This window comes from Cyprinus carpio, chromosome B9 (assembly GCF_018340385.1).
Source record: "Cyprinus carpio isolate SPL01 chromosome B9, ASM1834038v1, whole genome shotgun sequence".
NCBI lineage: Eukaryota > Metazoa > Chordata > Actinopteri > Cypriniformes > Cyprinidae > Cyprinus > Cyprinus carpio.
The window spans coordinates 30,627,743-30,645,593 of NC_056605.1; the positions used below are offsets into that span (position 1 = coordinate 30,627,743).

The 17,851-nt window shown below is 35.3% G+C and overlaps 2 protein-coding genes and 1 pseudogene across 2 annotated transcripts in view; 1 reads left to right on the forward strand and 2 right to left on the reverse strand.

Annotated features, from left to right (window-relative positions):
* tanc1b (tetratricopeptide repeat, ankyrin repeat and coiled-coil containing 1b) overlaps positions 1 to 5,944 on the reverse strand; it is a 164,534-nt gene extending 158,590 nt beyond the window's left edge. The window contains 1 exon segment of the mRNA XM_042731899.1: positions 5,801 to 5,944. The gene's annotated coding sequence lies outside the window, so the exon portion shown is untranslated.
* Positions 5,945 to 11,854: 5,910 nt separating this feature from the next.
* Positions 11,855 to 16,408, reverse strand: LOC109083851 (death-associated protein-like 1-B). The gene is made up of 4 exons (XM_042731900.1): positions 16,255 to 16,408; positions 14,336 to 14,423; positions 13,297 to 13,360; positions 11,855 to 12,226 (listed from the first exon to the last, which is right to left on the reverse strand). Exons 1-4 carry the CDS (start codon positions 16,313 to 16,315, stop codon positions 12,107 to 12,109), a joined length of 333 nt encoding a protein of 110 aa, XP_042587834.1. The 5' UTR covers positions 16,316 to 16,408; the 3' UTR covers positions 11,855 to 12,106.
* A 138-nt stretch (positions 16,409 to 16,546) lies between these two features.
* Positions 16,547 to 17,851, forward strand: part of LOC109083852 — a 15,959-nt pseudogene continuing 14,654 nt past the window's right edge.

Below are 17,851 nucleotides of genomic sequence, written 5' to 3' on the forward strand. Positions count from 1 at the left end.
ACTGACAGCATTGGAGAGCCCCACTGAAAAAGACACACAACACGGCTTTTGTTTTGGATGTAACACAACCCTCTCCCTGGCCACTAGCACAATGTTATTAAATGAGCATTTCCCTGCAGGCCACCAGAGTCACCCCAGCACCATAAAAACGTCCCATCATGATCTACAGCCCTGACAATCAGTCGCTGATGTGGATGGAGCCAGTGAGGGCAATAAAGAAATCTCGCTTTCATTGCAGTTGGCACCGCAGCAACATTAGCCCTGCGTGACAGAGAAAACTTCATTTTCCGACATTTGTTTTAAGCTTCAAAGGGCATTTGTGCCTGGCAGCTTAACTTAACACTTTATTTACTTTACTTAAAGTCAATTAGAGATAGAAGGATGACTTTTGAACCTAAATCCCTACAGGTGTGTCATATTGTGAGTCACACAAACTCATTAATGTATTTCCAAATCACTCCAGAGGATCCTCTAGCGAGCACATGGCTATTTCAGCAAAGCAGATGTCAAACATAATGGACATATTCATAAAGGACACGGGTCCAAGACACTCAGGACAAGAGGACTTTTAATGCCCCTCTCTGTATCTACTACATGTGTGTTTACAAATGATACCAGCACCTGTTATTTGCCAGCTGGCTATGAACCACGAGACAGAGTTCCCACACTTTTTTGAACAGTGGCTTTCTGTGACTTTTACAGTCATTTGTGATTACAAGATGAGAATCAGAGATTGCATTAGGGCTGCAACAACTAATCGATAAAATCGATTATTATCGGTAATGAAAATTATCGACAATGATTCTCATTATCGATTAATCGGGTTTGCCCATAATGCACGTCCAACTTCAGCCGGTCGCATCAAATTACAGCACCGAATAACGCATTTCTATGGACAAAATGCATCTAAAAATAGTGGAGGAAACAGAATGAGCTCCTGCAGGAAAAGTATGTGATCCAAGCTGCCCAAAACATGAGAAATTTTATTTTAAGCTTCAAGCTGATGTATCAGCATAATGGCTTGCCCTGTCAGGCGCTTTGACAGATACGTGTGTGTGTCCTCAGCACAAAAAACTTTCAGTTAAAGGTCAAATCCTTATCTGTAAATGTCACAAATTCACACAAGCCTTTCCATTCTTACATAAAGGCCCACCCTGACAGTCTGCGTTTAAGGGATACTCCACCCCAAAATGAAAATTTTGTCATTAATCACTTACCCCCATGTCTTTCCAAACCCGTAAAAGCTTTGTTCGTCTTCGGAACACAATTTAAGATATTTTCCACCAAAACCGGGAGGCTTGTGACTGTCCCATAGACTGCCAAGTAAAATACACTGTCGAGGTCCATAAAAGTATGAAAACTTCATCAGAATACTCCATCTGCCATCAGTGATTCAACCGTAACGTTATGAAGCGACGACAATACTTTTTATACGCATAGAAAACAAAAATAATGACTTTATTCAACAATTCGTCTCCTCTGTGTCTCTCCGCATCACCATAGCAGCATTTTGGAGAATATGAGCTGAACTCAGGCAGCGTACACTCTTCTGTGTCGGCCGCGCCACAAGGATACGTTTTCTATATGCATTTACACTTTGAGTTGAAAGAAAACAGCACATCCGTGTGGCACAAGGGAAAAGGAGGCCATTTTTGTTATTATGTGAATAAATATTATTTAGTTGTTTCAGTTTTATTATTTGCCCAATAAATGACAATTGCATTTTTAGATTTAAACAATTTTTTGACAGATTCCTAAAATATTTGTGTTTTCTCTATTATGAGAGGTGGTCTAATAAATTGTTAAGCACTGTATGTTTTCATAGGAATGGCACATTTGTTTGAAGGACATTGGGCAGAATGTGGAATAGTGTGTTTTCATCAATAAAATTGATATAAAGATTTTCTTTTTAAACCCGATTAATCGAAAAAACAATTAATCGATTATCAGAATAATCATTATCTGCAGCCCTAGATTGCATTCAAAAAGAGACAAGAGCTGAGTATGCTTAGACTCATTAAAGATTAAAATCCCCATTACTTTTTAAAAATTTTAAAACATCCTGGTTTTCCATGACCGTGGTAAGTCTGTACAGTCGATCCATGGTAAGCTTTCCTAAGGGTAGGAAAAGGAGTGTCCTCTATCAACAGCCCACAACCAACCCACATGACTCAGCTCCACATAGGAGAAGAGGTCATTAAAACTCCATCACAACACTGATGATGAGAGATTTCTGCCTCTCCATGATCCTAGTTTAAACCGGCATGAGTTGTAGGACTTTTAAAAATCGGACTAACTGTGCAAATAAAAATGGCACAAGGCAACAAACTGTAGCAGACTTAAAAATAGGTGTCATATGAATACTATATATATATAAATAAAAAAATTTTTTTTTTTTTTTTTTTTTTTTTAGTAGGCTATGAACAATCTTCCCCGACTGGGATTTATAGAAGGATTTTTGCATAGGTTCTGGTGTACGCATGGTTTTATAAATCTGAAAACTTTGAAACGTACGCAAAATCTAGCTTTTGTGCCTACGTACACTTTTAGGATAAAATCTACGAAAAGTTTTATAAATGAGACCCCAGACCTGCTCTGAAAGAAAACTTAAATAAAAATTTCCTAGTTTTATTTGAGAAAAACCATTGTCAAATACACTCTGAAACTCAAAGGTCCGCAACAACCAGTCAACATAACAGTTTGATTTAACTTGAAATTAATTACAGATATATTAGCTTTGTAATGTACTTCAATGTTATAATAACAACAATAATATTCTTAATTTATAATAATTAATTTTTTTAAAGATTAGTTTTTAAGGAATCTCATGTTTGTCCACGTTTTAACTTTGTATGCCGCTGTTGTGCAGAACTTTGCCATATATATATATATATATAATATATATATATATTTTTTTTTTTTTTTTTTTTTTCCTCAGACGTATAAAGCCTATATAGGCAGACTGATATGATTTAAGTTTTAATCAAAGTAATCATGCACTTTTCATAAATTATTATTCACTATTCTACAGTCTAAAATAGACTTATTACATTAATTTTTGTAAGTAAAACTAATTCAAAGCATGTAAACAGACGCATTATAGTGCTGTCAAAAGATTAATTGCATTAATAAAAGTTTTTTGTTTACATAATATATGTAAGAGTACTGTGTCTATTTATGTATTTATAAATTCACAAACATACAGGATATTATGATATATACATATTTGATATATACATATAATTAAATATATGCATTTACATGTATATATTTATATTCATATAATGTATATTATATATAAATATATTTAAACTATATAAACAACATTTTTCGTAAATATATCCATGCATGTGTGTGTATTTATATAAACACAATAAATATACACAGTACACAAACATATGTTATGTAAACAAAAACGTTATATTTTGGATGCGATGAATCATTTGACAGTTTGAAGTTTTTTAAGAGAATCGACACCAACGGATTCAGAGTCGGCGTCAGAGCAGATCTACTGGAGGGGCATTGGATCATCGGCGGGGGGGCACTGTCGTTTGATAAATATTTTTTGACGCATTGGCAACATCATAGTAGCATGGAAATCCAGACCTAAATCTGAAAGATCTATATAGAATGACAATGAACGAATTAGACTTGGGTTTTATCTAAAAGAGGAACAGAAGACAGCGCTGAAATTTGCTGTTTTGCCGACCGGATACGGCAAGAGTCAGTTAGCTCCAATGATCTATATAGAATGACATTCTACCCTAGAATGTTAGCTCCAATGATCTATCTATATAGAATTGTGACGAGTGGGGGCCGGGCCCGAGAGCCGTGGGAACGGAGCGAGGCCGGTGGAGTGATTGGGAAATGAGCGACACCTGCTCCACTCACCGGTCTCGATTCCCACGGAGGAGATCGGAAGGATACAAAAGAGGAGCGACGACAGTGAAGGACGAGAGAGGACCAGGCCTGGGTTTTATGTTGTGTTTGGTTTTTTGTTTGTGCGCGGCAGTCGACCGTGAGGGGCTGTCGCGCTGTTTTATCTTTATTTGGTAATTAAAGTTTTATTTGAATGTTCGCCGGTTGCCGCCTCTTTCTTCCCGTGATTATGGAGTTTTTTTTATTATTTACAAGAATGTCATTATATAATTTTTTTTATTTTATTTTTACCTGTCTTGATTCCTAATACACAACAGATGACGACTGTTAATTAAAACGTTCAGAATACGATTCCATATAAGGTTAGTATAGCCTAGTTCAGCACTTTGCGAATGGACAGCGACTCGTAGCCTATTCTCGCGCGTTCTACGAGTTCAGTAGCCTACATTTTTTGGGAAAAGCGCTAGGAATTGCGGCTAATGTTTATAACCTTGCACGTAGAGAGCGCTTTTAAGAGCTAAGATAGGCTAGGCTACATCGTTATCGGGAAACCCGGCCCCAGAACAGATAGCCTAAACAACAGAACAGGACAGAAAATAATAATATAAAAATATAATATAGGCTAAATAAAAAAACCTAAAATAGGCCTACAATAAATAGCAATATATTTTTTTATACTTAAATAATTAACAAATTACGACGACAAAAAATAAACACTGAATCAGTTTGAAGCTTTAAAAAAAACCGCCAAAAAAATAAATAAAAAATGTCCCCATCAGACAAAGTTTTTTCGTATAGATGTTTTCTGAAAACTTAAGACTTTTTTCTTCTTCAGAAAACGAGTAGGGACATCATCACACAAATGTCTGCGTATTAAATCTTTTGGCGGTTGTCCGGAGCTAGCATTCGCAGAAGAAGGGCCAGCTCGGCTCTCATAGACCGTAGTACTGGTGGTCGTGGCCGGAGTATCTAAGTCTGCTGATTGACGAGGCTGCGGCGGTCTAAACCATTTTCGTAAAACCATTTTTTTTTTTTTTTTTAGAATTTTTTTAAAATTAGTTGCTAATAACTGTCTATAATATAGACGGACAAACTGTTTTTTTCAAACTTGAAATGGATTTTGTGCGTGCTGCAAATCAAATGTAACAAGTTTACTCGGCGACCAATAAACATTCACCATGACGAAGCCTAGTAACGTGCCCATGAACAACCAAAATTATGCATTTTCCCCATTCTTTTTATTTTATTTAATTTAAGTTACAGTTTGAACATTTTAAATTAAAATAATAACTAAAAGGGATATTTTTTTGGATCTGTCACGCCATGGCCTGTAGGAGGGGCATCAATGACCGCTAGGGGGGGCACGGCCCTCGAATGCCCCACCACAGCGCCGGCGCTGAACGGATTCATTCAAGAGTCGATTCATCTGTCAGATCGAGTCAAACGCTGGGAAGAGAGTCACATAAAACAAAACTCACATAAAACTATGTGGAAAAAGCACATTATGAATTATGAATAATAATAAATGTGATGATGCTTCCCACTACAATCCATATATCCCACAGATAACCCACAGATTCATATTCAACTGCCAGAATTCCCACTTCAAGAGGAGCTGATCCCAGCAGGACACACCAGTAACCCAACTAACTTACATATTTCAAAGTTTCCAGCCTAAGTTAAGCAGTTCATAAACCACATCCACACACAAAACACGGCTGGTATCCTCTGACAGAGAAGGGAACAAGCCTCGGCATATTCCCGTTCAATCTCAGATCAGGAATCGCCAGAGAAACAAACAGCGCCAAACTAATGTTCAAACTCCAACGGAACTCACGGGCCTTTGAAAGGGATGCGGGAACGATTTTAACACTTCATCAACATCCACCGGCGGCAAAGGAAGATGTAAATGCTACATTACCTGATTTATGTCATGAATTATCCGTCTGGGAAAAGTTTTGAGGACGCCGCTTCTCTCTCTGAGTCTCAGACAGTGACTCCTCCCTCCGCGCGCGCGCGTGCACGTGCACCGAGCTATCGCGACGTCGTCCACGCCAAAGTGTTTACTATCAAGGGGACTAACTTACGTTCAGTTAGTGAGAGGTACTGTAACGTTATCTTGATTTAGTGTTGAGGTAATGCTAGTACCAGTGTTAGGGAGTAACTAGTTACATACACTTTAATTACAAAATAAATGTAACTGTAATTAAATTACAGTTAGCCTACTTAATAATATAATAATAAACTTTATTTTCTATAGCGCCTTTAAAAGTTACATCTCAAAGCGCTTTACCAAGGCATACAGAAAGAAAAAAAAAAAATAAAAGAAACAAAAAATTTAAAACAAATAAAAATACATTGAGATTGACAATCAGAGAAACATATCACATATATGCTAACCGGAAATTTTTTTAATCTTAATTCAAGTGATGAAGAGTATATTGTAAGGTTAACCCTGCTTAAAATGATTAACAGTTCAGTAAAGCCTACTTTATTGAACTTATAATGACATGCAGGTGCAGATTGTACCCTAAAGCACCAAAAGAGGTGATGCATCAGTGATTTTTACCCTGGTTAGAGTGCAAAGTTGAGAATTTCTCTTCTTTGAAAAAGAACTACATTTATCCTTGTGTTTTGGACAACGTTTAGTCAGCCTGAAATGAACCCTGCAAGCAGAACCATATGAAAGGCTGAGATTTACCGCAGGAAGGATGCTTGTGTAGAGAATCCTAGGGCAAATCTGAGGTTCTGGCTGGCAGTGGATGTGATGAAGTCTTTAATGCAGTTTGACCTTTGCTGTTCCAGTGCACAGGGTGAATGCATGCGCTTTAGCGGGATCCTGTGGGGATTCACTCATGTGGTGAGTCTAAAATAGAGCCAGATCTCCACAGCAGCTGTCCTGCAGATGTTTGTAATAATGAGAGGTTGTAATTACAATTCAAAGTGAACTGGATACGCTCTTAGCCCGAGTGTGCTTTAATAGGAATGTGGTTTTTTTTAGGAATTAACTCAATGCTGACACCATCTGGTAGAGAGAGCTACTGCAAACCCATGAATTGTTTATACCTGCAAGTGACATCAATCTAAAAAATGCTGATTTTCTGCTCAAGAAACAGTTCTGATTATAATCAATGTTGGAAATGATCAGTTGTGTCTAAAAACAAAAAAAAAAAATCAGGATTCTTTAAAGTTCAAGAGAACAGCATTTATCTGAAATTTGAATATTGAATGTAATATTAAATGTATTTAATGTCGCTTTTGATCAGTTCAATGCATCCTTGCTGAATAAAACCATCAATTTCTTTCCAAAATAATATATATATTTATATATATAATATATATATATATATATATATATATATATATATATATATATATATACATATATTAAAATTCTCACTGTTCCCAGCGTTTGAACGTGAACGGTGGAGTTAACAACAGCTTTTTATTTCAGAAAACATTCTGTTGTGCAAAGCATTTTAATAAAATGAAATATGTACACATTAAGCACAAATGTCTATAGGGGTCATTTTAACCTTTGATCAGTAATATTATGTAATGTTTCAGGAAATACCTTATATGCTGGAAAAAAAGAAATGTTGTATGTAGGATATTCTCAGAAACTGCTAGCAAATTTAAAAAATAATTAATGACATTACACTGTAAAAAATTCTATATATGTTTTTCCATTACTTATCAAATTATTTTACCTGATATCAACTTCATTTTTAATTTAAGTTATACAAGATACAACTACATTTTTAAGTCACTTGTTGAAATAACTTATTATACTTAAAAAAGTAATGCACTGACTGAACTTCAGTTTTTAAGTTGAAGTAGGTAAAAATGAAGTGCTGCAATAGTACTTTCTTGTTACATGTACTCCATTAATCTTTATTTACATTACTGAAAAGACTTTTTGTACCGGCTCTGACAACCTATTGTAAAGCAGACATTTATCGAGTCTGAGTAATTCCTACAGCATGCAGTGTGTATGTGATAATCATGCTGTAATCTATAACCAACCAACAACACACACACACACACACACACACACACACACACACCCTGCTGTGGGCATCCAGTGGCTCTGGTCCAGGTCTGATAGTCGTTTCTGTGTCGGTGAATGTGAATTAGCTGCTGTGCTGCTCTGCTCAACAGCTGCCGACTGAGATGATTTGTGATGTGGTGGAGTTCCCACATGAAGGCTTCTCCTAACAAACGCTGCTTGTGTAATACGTAACGTTAAAGAGGCACACATCTAAGAGTTCTGAAAGATGTTAAACACATGGTTAGATCACATTAAAGGGCCCATGAAATCAAAATGAGAGTTTGTGGCTTTCAGTCCATGTCTTTTAGCTTTGAGACTATCATCAGCTAACAGGGAACGTGCTCAAAACGTTCTATCAACATTCTTCCAGTAACAATGATAACATTTGTTCAAAGTTATCTGGTCTCTTATGATGTTAGCACTAAACCATTATTTATTCATTGTTCATAGAAAGCATTTTTTTTCTGAAACATTTAGCTGGACATTTGTCTGATATTTTTTATATGTTACTAATTTCAGAATGTTCAGAGAACATTCAAATGTAACACTCTCATAATGCTTGCAAAATGATCAAATGGAATGTTCCCTTATTGTTCGCATAACCAAACATTTTTAAATCATTTCAAAAACTGGACATTTTGAATGTTCAGAGATCATTCAGAAATACTGTTTTCATAATGTACTGCAAAATGTCCTTAGAATATATTTTTGTTAGCTGGGTACATGCTTTCCACTTTAAAAGTAGAAAATTATAGTGTAAACTAAAAGGCCAAATCTTCTGCTTCAGTACATCAATGTTTGCAATAGCATACTATTCATACTGCAAAATTTACAGTATATGCATTTTTCTATGCATGCAGTAAATTCATACATTTGCCAAAATGTGCATAAAATACTGAATTCCTCAATGCAGTACAACTTGGCTTTCTATTTTCAGTGCGACATGAATTTGTAGTAATATCCAGCAGTGTTTTTCGGCATCTCTTTTCTGACTCATTTCATTAGACTGGCACGTTATTCCAATTCCATTCTTGACATAGACGATCACTCGGAAAAGATGAAGATGCTTCATAAGTACAGGTTTCATGCTGTAGCTGGATTTTTTGAATATTGGAAACTCAGCATAGGGTAACCCAGGTACTTACGTGATTATTAAAAAAAAAAAAAAGCTGTAAAAAAATGCACTTTTGTTAGAAAGCGGCTCACTGGGGAGATTGGGATGAGATTGGAATATGCTTCATAAAAATACATGAATGCAAAACAAGCTGTGATGTGAAAACATATCAGCATTAGAATCAGTGTCTGGATTCATTTGTGGGTTATTTCTAAGCCTCGCGCTAGGCATTGCCTTTAATCCCTATGCACGCTGGGAATGTGTGTGTGCATCTCTAATCCACATACAGGTCAACGTGGATCGTTTGCATTACATCTGATATCAAAAAACCAGCCTGAATCCATATAAGCTCAAATCAAGAATGGAACAAGGCATACACTCTTAAAAGTAAAGCTTTGGAAAGTGTGTTTTTTTCAGTGATCCCATAAAATAATCATTTTTGGTTCTCAAAAGAGCCTTTCAGTGAACAGTTCCTAACAGAACCATTCTGAAGACCATTTTTTAAAATCTTAAGAACATTTTTTTGACTATAAAGAACCTCCTCTTCTGCATTTGAAAGGTTCCATGGATGTTCAAGGTTCTTCACAGAACCATTGATGCCAATAAAGAACCTTTATTTTTTAATCTTTAAGAGTGTAGAGGTATTTATTTCATTTATTTGCAAAGAACAAGAAATAAAGAAAAAGAGAAAATAGACAAATCTCAGAAAAACATCTGGATATTTTATTACAAAATCAAAAGAAAATTTGATATTTTTATTAATATATTTTTTATTTTATGTTTTGCAGAAAGAAAATGACGCCTAATTGTGTGTGCATTAATTTGTTTTTTAAGTTTAATTTAATTGTTATCTTAAAGTAACCTTATTTTCAAATCTTAACCCTTAACTGTCTTTTTATAGCCTATTTTTATGACCATATTTAGAGTACTTAATGTAATTTCCTTTATTCCCAGCAAGTTCCTATTGTATGTATATACATTTTTGTTTGTTTTTAGGTGGAACATGCTTAAGTGTCATAACAATAATTGTGCAATGCATTCATAGACAACATTTATATATTTCTCAACAAACTAATTTTAGGCATCTTACCAGAAACCTTCAGATCAAAAGTTTTTGTGATTATGAGCAACAAATTCAGTCAAGCATGTCCAAACTTGAATGGATAGTGTTTATGATCCTCCCTTCTTGTCTTTATTCTTCCAGTATGTTTGAGACTCAAACACGCTCTCATTATTGGCATTTGGCCCGTTCACACACTCAATAGGGGCTCTTTTGTGCTGTCTGCGTTAGATGCCTAAATATACAACACACTTCCTCCAGCCCTCCTCACACTGACAGCTCAAATCCACCACACAGCATTTCTTAACAGAGCGATTCATGTCACGACCAGACTTTGGCCTGCCATCCTTGAGAAATGACACATTAGACAAAGCCATAAACTCATGCTTTATGAGAAACATCAGCGAAGATTAAAGCACATCAAGAGTAAAAGCGTCATTACAGTATACAGTACTGTAACATTTCCCATCAAATATGTATTAAAGGAATAGTTCAGACAAAACTGAAAATTTGCTGAATATTTACTCAGCCATCCAAGATGTAGATGAGTTTGTTTCTTCATCAGATTTCAAGAAATGTAGCATTGCATCACTGTCTCAGCAATGGATGCTCTGCAGTGAATGGGTGCCGTCAGAATGAGAGTCCAAACATCTGATAAAAACATCACTATAACCCACAGCACTCCAGTCCATCAGTTAACATCTGGAGGAGACAAAAGCTGCGTGTAAACAGTACTTGATCTGTGCAGATTTCTCTCCTGCTTCAGACCAGTTTACTTTTTCACTGAAGAAAGCGTTATTATGGATTAAGGACCCTTATGGGATATTTTAGTCAGAAAGAAACGTTTGAAGTTTAAAACGTGTTGATGGATTTGTTTCTTACAAACACACATCTTTTGGCTCAAGACATTAACTGATGGACTGGAGTGGTGTGGATTACTTGTGGATTATTGTGATGTTATCAGCTGTTTGGACTCTCCTTCTGACGGCACCCATTCACTGCAGAGCATCCATTGCTGAGAAAATGGAATGCTATATTTCTCCAAATCTGATGAAGAAACAAACTGATGACTCGAGGGTCAGCACATTTTGATTTTTGGGAAAACTATTCCTTTATCCTCTTTGTGTAAGTTTACAGTCAATTCCTCAATGAGAGTATCTTTAGTTCTTTATGAATATGCATTATTTAGTGTAAATTCCCTAAAATAAACAAATTGTAAATGTCTGAGCCTGACCAGAGCTTTTAGCCTTTGTTCAAATCTGATATATTGCTTTATATAGTACAAACACTTTCTTACATGAACAAGCATACTGATTTTAAATGACATCTAAAGTTTGATTTACTGCAGCACTTGGTTTAATTTAGTTTCAGTTAAATTGAATGATATTTGTTATTTTAATTATGCATGTTTAGGAAGTATTAAAAAAAAAAAAAAAAAAAAAAAAAAAAAAAAACTTTCACACAAAAGCAAAGACCCAAATTTCTGTCTTGGTTCTGTTAAGTGGATTCTACCGCCACCTAACGGTCCTGAAATGAAACTACAACAAATATTTCATTTGCTGGAAAAGTTAATGTTACTGGTATGAAAGTCTTCTTTTGTGAGAATAGAAAAAAAAAAAAAAAAAAAAAAAAACTGTTTGTTTCATTGATTATGAAAAACAAAGTTCAGAAACTCTATGCATATTCATGCTACACAATTAAGTGCCAAGCATATTAACATTTGTTCATGTCAGTCAAGCAGCAGTCTGAACATTTTCAACAGCACAGCTTTAATTCACACTGGGTTAATTAATCTTCCACACAGCTCAAGCACAAACTATTCATGAAGAAATACCTTCGAAGCTGCAAAGCTACAACAAGCAAGCTGATCAGAGGTCACATTACAGTAACTTTGTAACAAGTCTACTAGCAAGTCACATCCATGATTCACCTACAAAAACACATCCTGGTTGTCTCTCGCATGTCATGTTGTCAGAAGCTCAGCAGCGAAAGCTATTTTGGCTCAAAATTTGCGTGGCTGTTGAATGCAGATGGAGAGGCGAGGGACGTGAGGTTTCTCCACACTCGGTCTGACTCTGCTGTGGCGCACAGAAACGGGAGTCTCAGGAAAATCATGACCCAGCTGCAAGAGATAACAAATACAACACATAAATAAAACAATCCCTTTAATATGTGTGACTATCAAATGATTCAATCAATCTCCAGATGTTTATTTGTAACACCATGCAGGCTTTAGTGACTAATTTCATGGTAAAACCTAAGCTTTAAAATATAAAAAATATAATAAAAATAAATAAAAAAAAAAATAAATAAAACAAAAAAAAATAATGCCAAAAAAAAAAAAAAATAGCCATAAAAAAAAATCAAATAATAAATTAAATTGAAATAAGTCAAATAAAAAAACGAAACAATGAAATACAAATATAATTAGAAGTAAATGACAACAAATAGTACTGATACAACTTAAAAAAAAAAAAAAAAAAAAAAAAAAAAACACACACACAAATAAAGCATTTAATTATAAATATAATTTAAAATAAAAAAACCAAATTTAAAATTAAACAAAACTGATTAAGTAAAAAACAAAAAGGTGTTTAACACATGCTTCTGCCACTCTGTAGCCAAACTAGTTGATAGGCACTGGTTTCAGGTCTCAGACACTTGCAGGTGAAATCCAGACTCACAGATCACTGTAGAGGGTTGACGAGCTCCAAAAATAATCCTAGTTGGACTAAACTCAACTGAATTAATGATACATGTCCTATTTTCCACTCTCACTCCAGTTAAAAAGAGCAGAGGAGAGAAGACCACCACCACAAGAGCACAGCAGCTGTGAAGCCGTTTCAAACTACAGAAGCTGCATTTATATCTGGTTATGACACCTACAGTATTGCCATAAACTCACTTTACATTTTAATCACTCTCTGCCTTCTAAAGCAGAAACTAGTGTTCCTGTAGCTCAAGTGGTAGAGCATTGCGTTAATGAGCGCAAGGTTGGGGGTTCGATCCCCGGGAACACATGATAGGTAAAAATTGATAGCCTGAATGCACTGTAAGTCGCTTTGGATAAAAGCATCTGCTAAATGCATAAATTTAATTTAAAGCAGAATCCAAACGGCAATGCACTAAGGGACTGCATTCTCTGCTAAGGAAGATTCAATGCAATTAATATCTTATTACAGTGCAACAAACCTTCTCAAGCGGACCAGCCAGGAGAAGACTCAAGTGCTGCATTCTGGAAGGGGTCGGCAGGGACCTGGACAACAAAGATTAGTATGAAACACTACATCCACTGCATGATTCACTGATTTCATGCAAAGTGCTGAAGTTCATGTTTCCGCTTTTCACTTTTTAAAACCACTTAATGAACAAGAATGCATCAACATTGAATTTAAACCAGTTTTATTTTGTTGTGGACTAGAATGCAACCCCCCCCCCAAAAAAGGAAAAAAATTACAATGATTAACTGTAAACATGCAATTGAATGGTTCATGGATTTCATGCTTGATTTCAAGTGCTGAAGCATTTTTAGCAACGTCTCTACTTCATCACTAGATTTCTGCGGTACGTCTAAAACCAACATTGATAAAAAAAAATAAATATATACATACACACATATTATATATATATATATATATATATATATATATATATATATATATATATATATATATATATATATAAAAAACACATCAACTTTGTAATGACTTGATATTTTGGTGCAAGCTAGAATGCAACATTTAATAAAAATTAAAAAAAAAAAAAAAAAAAAAAGATGTACATCACTTCCAGTATGTAGTGGCATGATTCACTGAGTTCATGCAAAGCAATGAAGCATTTTTAGCGACATGTTTCTGCATCACCACTTTTTAAGATATGCAGGAATACTAAAAAAAAAACACTTAAATTCAAATAAATTAAAACTTTGCATTTAAATCACTTTTGATATTTTGTTGCAGACTAGAATGCATTCCAAATTTTTTTTTTTTTTTTTTTTTTTTTTTTTTTTTAAATGGCCATCATCAGTTCGTGATACGAACGAACTGTCAGCAGTTTAAGTAAACCACTGCATTCCATCTCAAGGCAGAGCGACTGAACGAGAAGGGAAGAGGCATTTAAAAACATCTGAATTCAATTCAAACTAATCTGCAGGATATGAAAGATAGTTTAGCATCTACACCATGCGTGTCACGTGCTGTGAAGAGTCCAGATGGGTCAGAAGATACTCTACCTGGCTTTATCCACTTTCTTGGTCTCCTTCTCCACATTGGCGTTATCATCACCACTCTTCTTTACCACTCTTTTCCCTCCAGCTTTCACTAAAACACAAGTTCACACAATTTCAGTATAAAACCTTTGGAAAACAGGTTACAGAAATGTGAACGCATTAAATGTTATTAGTTCCATTCTTGATCAGCACAGGCTATTACATGCCAAATATTTTATTTATTTTTTCTTAATGAATTTACACATGCATAAAACTACAGATTAAAAATTTGCTTTTTTTTTTTAATAAAGAGACTACGTAGTTGTAAATAACTCCATAAAATGTACTTGTGATAATTGCAAATAATTTACTTGAACTAATGTTTTTTTTTTTTAACAACGCTTTGCAGTTTAACACTTCGTTCTAGTCGACGTATGCACTTTTTCCTACAACTCTGCACTCATTTTAACCAGTTCACTCCCATCCTGTATAGGATGCTCCGAGCAGCAAAGGGTCAATTGTTTTTTTTTCCTTATACGCGTCCAACCTCACAAACCTAGTCCGGTCTGTGAGTGTGTTTTGACTGGAGCCCTGTAGATGTCCACTATCATCATCTCAGTCCGCTGGCCCTGTTGTTCTGAATATTTGGCAGCTCTGTTGAGGCCTGAGGGAGAGCAGCGTGCAAATGTGCGCTCAATAAAACGGTCCGTCCGCTCACATCAGTCTGATAAAGAGAGTGAAGGCAGTACTCCACTGGAGCATAATAAGGGGAGTGTTCAGTGTTTGCACTTGTAAAGATTCAAGTAGCCCAGAACATTGTGCAAAACCGTCATGTGACTAAACTGCAGTTTCTCATAACGGAGGATGTTTGCGTAACACATTGAGGGTGTGAGCCCACATTCAAACCAGCACAGGTGATCACCTTTGACCTTATATTATACACTTGAACATCACTATATTTACTCTTGCTTTAAGGGGGAGTTGTCACAAAATACATTTTCATTATTTACTTACTCTCAAGTTGCATCCCCACTGACTTCTATAGTATTTTTTTCCCCATGTTATGGAAGTTAATCTGCCAGCAACTGTTTAGTTAACCACATTGTTAAAAACAACTCTTTTTTTGTCCAACAGAAGAATAAAGGTGTGGAACAACTCGAGGGTGAGTCAATTTTCATTTCTGGGTGAACTAACTTATACCTTTAAATTCAACAAAGCGTTGATGCACAAGATCCATTAAAATATTAACCATTTAAAATAAATAAACTACTCATAACTTAATACGCATACAGTTTTTGCTACCTGAAATTAGATGATAGATACCAACATTTCTCATGTCTAATCAATCAAAATAAACATTACAACCATATAAAAAAAATAAAAAAATACGAAAGTTACTAAAGGTTTAAAATTAAAACGAAAAAAAAAAAAAAACAATGCTTTGAACAAGTGTATTTTTTTTTTTAGTGACTGCAAACAACTGCATTAAGTCTTTAATGATAAAAATCCCTGATCATTTTAACGCTGATAATTTGAACGCTTTCTAAACAGGAAACTGAGTAGTTTTAAAGTAGTTATTTGTTGTGGTGGGACACTCAGGAAAGTTCGCTGAACAGTAAACCGATTTAAACCCCGACAGAAGCAGAAACTGAAAGTAAAGTCTACTGAACTCACATCCTGTGGCACCTAGAAAGAAAACAAGGGCTGAATGTTTGTTCTCCTCTCACTGCCTGAGCTACACATGCACAGTAATCAACACTTATTAATTAATAAAACACATAACACGTGCATTACGATCAATAAAACTGAACCGCTGCAGCAGCAAAAAAAAAAAACAAAAAAAAAAAGTTTAAACTATTAAAACAGCGCAAACAAACCAAGAAATCAACATTAGAAGAGTATAAACGACTTTAAAAGCACCACATGTAACTAAAGGTCCAAACCTGCGGGAGGATGGCCAGCTTTGAGCGTGTCTCTCGCTCCAGTTTTAGAAAGTTGCACCATTGTTAGTTTCTCTCACAAACGCTATGTCGGTTAGCCCGCCCATTCCCGCGCTTTTATACACAAACCGCAGTGACGTCACTGAGAACGCGCGTGCGTGTGCGCGAGAACGGCACGCAACAGTCGCTGCGAAAATACTTCTCATGCACATCAAAACTGAAAACTAAGCACGGTACAGTGGAGAACTGCTGTCTGAATCTATCCACATACCGTAAGATCGACAAACCGACCTTGAAACTGGATCCGTGTGTAAACATGCTCACAACTGGGTGTTTTGTGTAGCTTTTCTTAGAGTTGTGGTCAAATGGGCACCAAAGTCATATAATTAAGAGCTACTCTTCAAATAGCAAACATTTTTTTGTGTCCAAGTAAGCTATGATTTATAGAAAAAAAGGCTTTGTTGAATTCTTTCTTGAAATCTCTTTAAATAGTTTTTTTTTCACTTTGAGGCAAAACAGCAGTGTATAACATTGACAATTATTAATATAATTATTATTATAATTATTATTAATATAAGTTTCCTGAAATATTATGTTTGCATACACATTATCTAATTAAACATGCACTAATTTGCATACAACTCCAGAACGTAAATGTGAACATTGAATAAATCCAGGCAAAATTAGCTTTTTATCACTTCATAAATCAGAATATATTGTCAAAAGCCAGAAAAAAGCACTGATTATAGGAATAAGATGTTGTATAGACCAAGTGAGTGATATAATATAAACAGTCCCCTCTCTTTCAGAATATATGAATAAAAGTTTGGTGCATGTTGTGCTGCTAAAGATGAGAAGAAGAAAAAACAACAGCCTTTAAAGATATGCGTTAACTGAAACACAGACACAAACAGATGAAGTGAAATACAAATAACCACTTAAATGTGTATTTCTGATTTCTTTCCACCAGTCTGAAAAAAGACATCATGGAAGCAAACTAGATCCAAATCTCAGAATTGACCAGTGCATGAAAATAATACAGTTTAGTTCAAAGTGCATTACACATTAAATATTTGATCAGTTCTGTCAGAGTTGTATCCAACCTTTTCTCCAAACATCAAGGCCATCAGATTTTTATTCCATGTCATCCGTGGTTTAACTCATGACACACAAAACTTTAAGTAGTCAAACATGTGCCTGTTGAAGAAACCATAAGGATGGGAAGAAGTGTTATTGCCTGAGGACAGAGGCGAGTTTGGACATGAAGTGCTCAGAGACAAACTCAACAAACAAGCACAATCAGCTTTATTATGAGCAGTGTTGGTCAGAGGAGGTGCAGCATATCTCGCTTTATAAAACAGATTTATTTACAACCGTTCAGGAAGTTTTCGGAGGGACAGCATGGTAAAATAACCTCTTGTGGTCGAATACTACAATCACTATCTGCTGCTTATGAGCATAATGGATATTGCTGTTATTCTAGTATGATTGAGCGTTTTATTAATTTTGTTGTGTGCTTTTGTCATTTTCATTATTGTTTTTTATTAGGCTATTGTTGTTTCATAATATGTCTGTATGGATTTTATTAATTTTATTTCAG

Excerpts from the sequence above, each read along its gene's own strand:
- LOC109083851 (XM_042731900.1), bottom strand. The coding sequence starts at position 16,315 with ATGGTGCAACTTTCTAAAACTGGAGCGAGAGACACGCTCAAAGCTGGC. Across the intron at positions 13,361-14,335 it reads AAGAAAGTGGATAAAGCCAG|GTCCCTGCCGACCCCTTCCA; the intron begins GTAGAGTATCTT and ends TTTGTTGTCCAG. Across the intron at positions 12,227-13,296 it reads TGGCTGGTCCGCTTGAGAAG|CTGGGTCATGATTTTCCTGA; the intron begins GTTTGTTGCACT and ends TATCTCTTGCAG.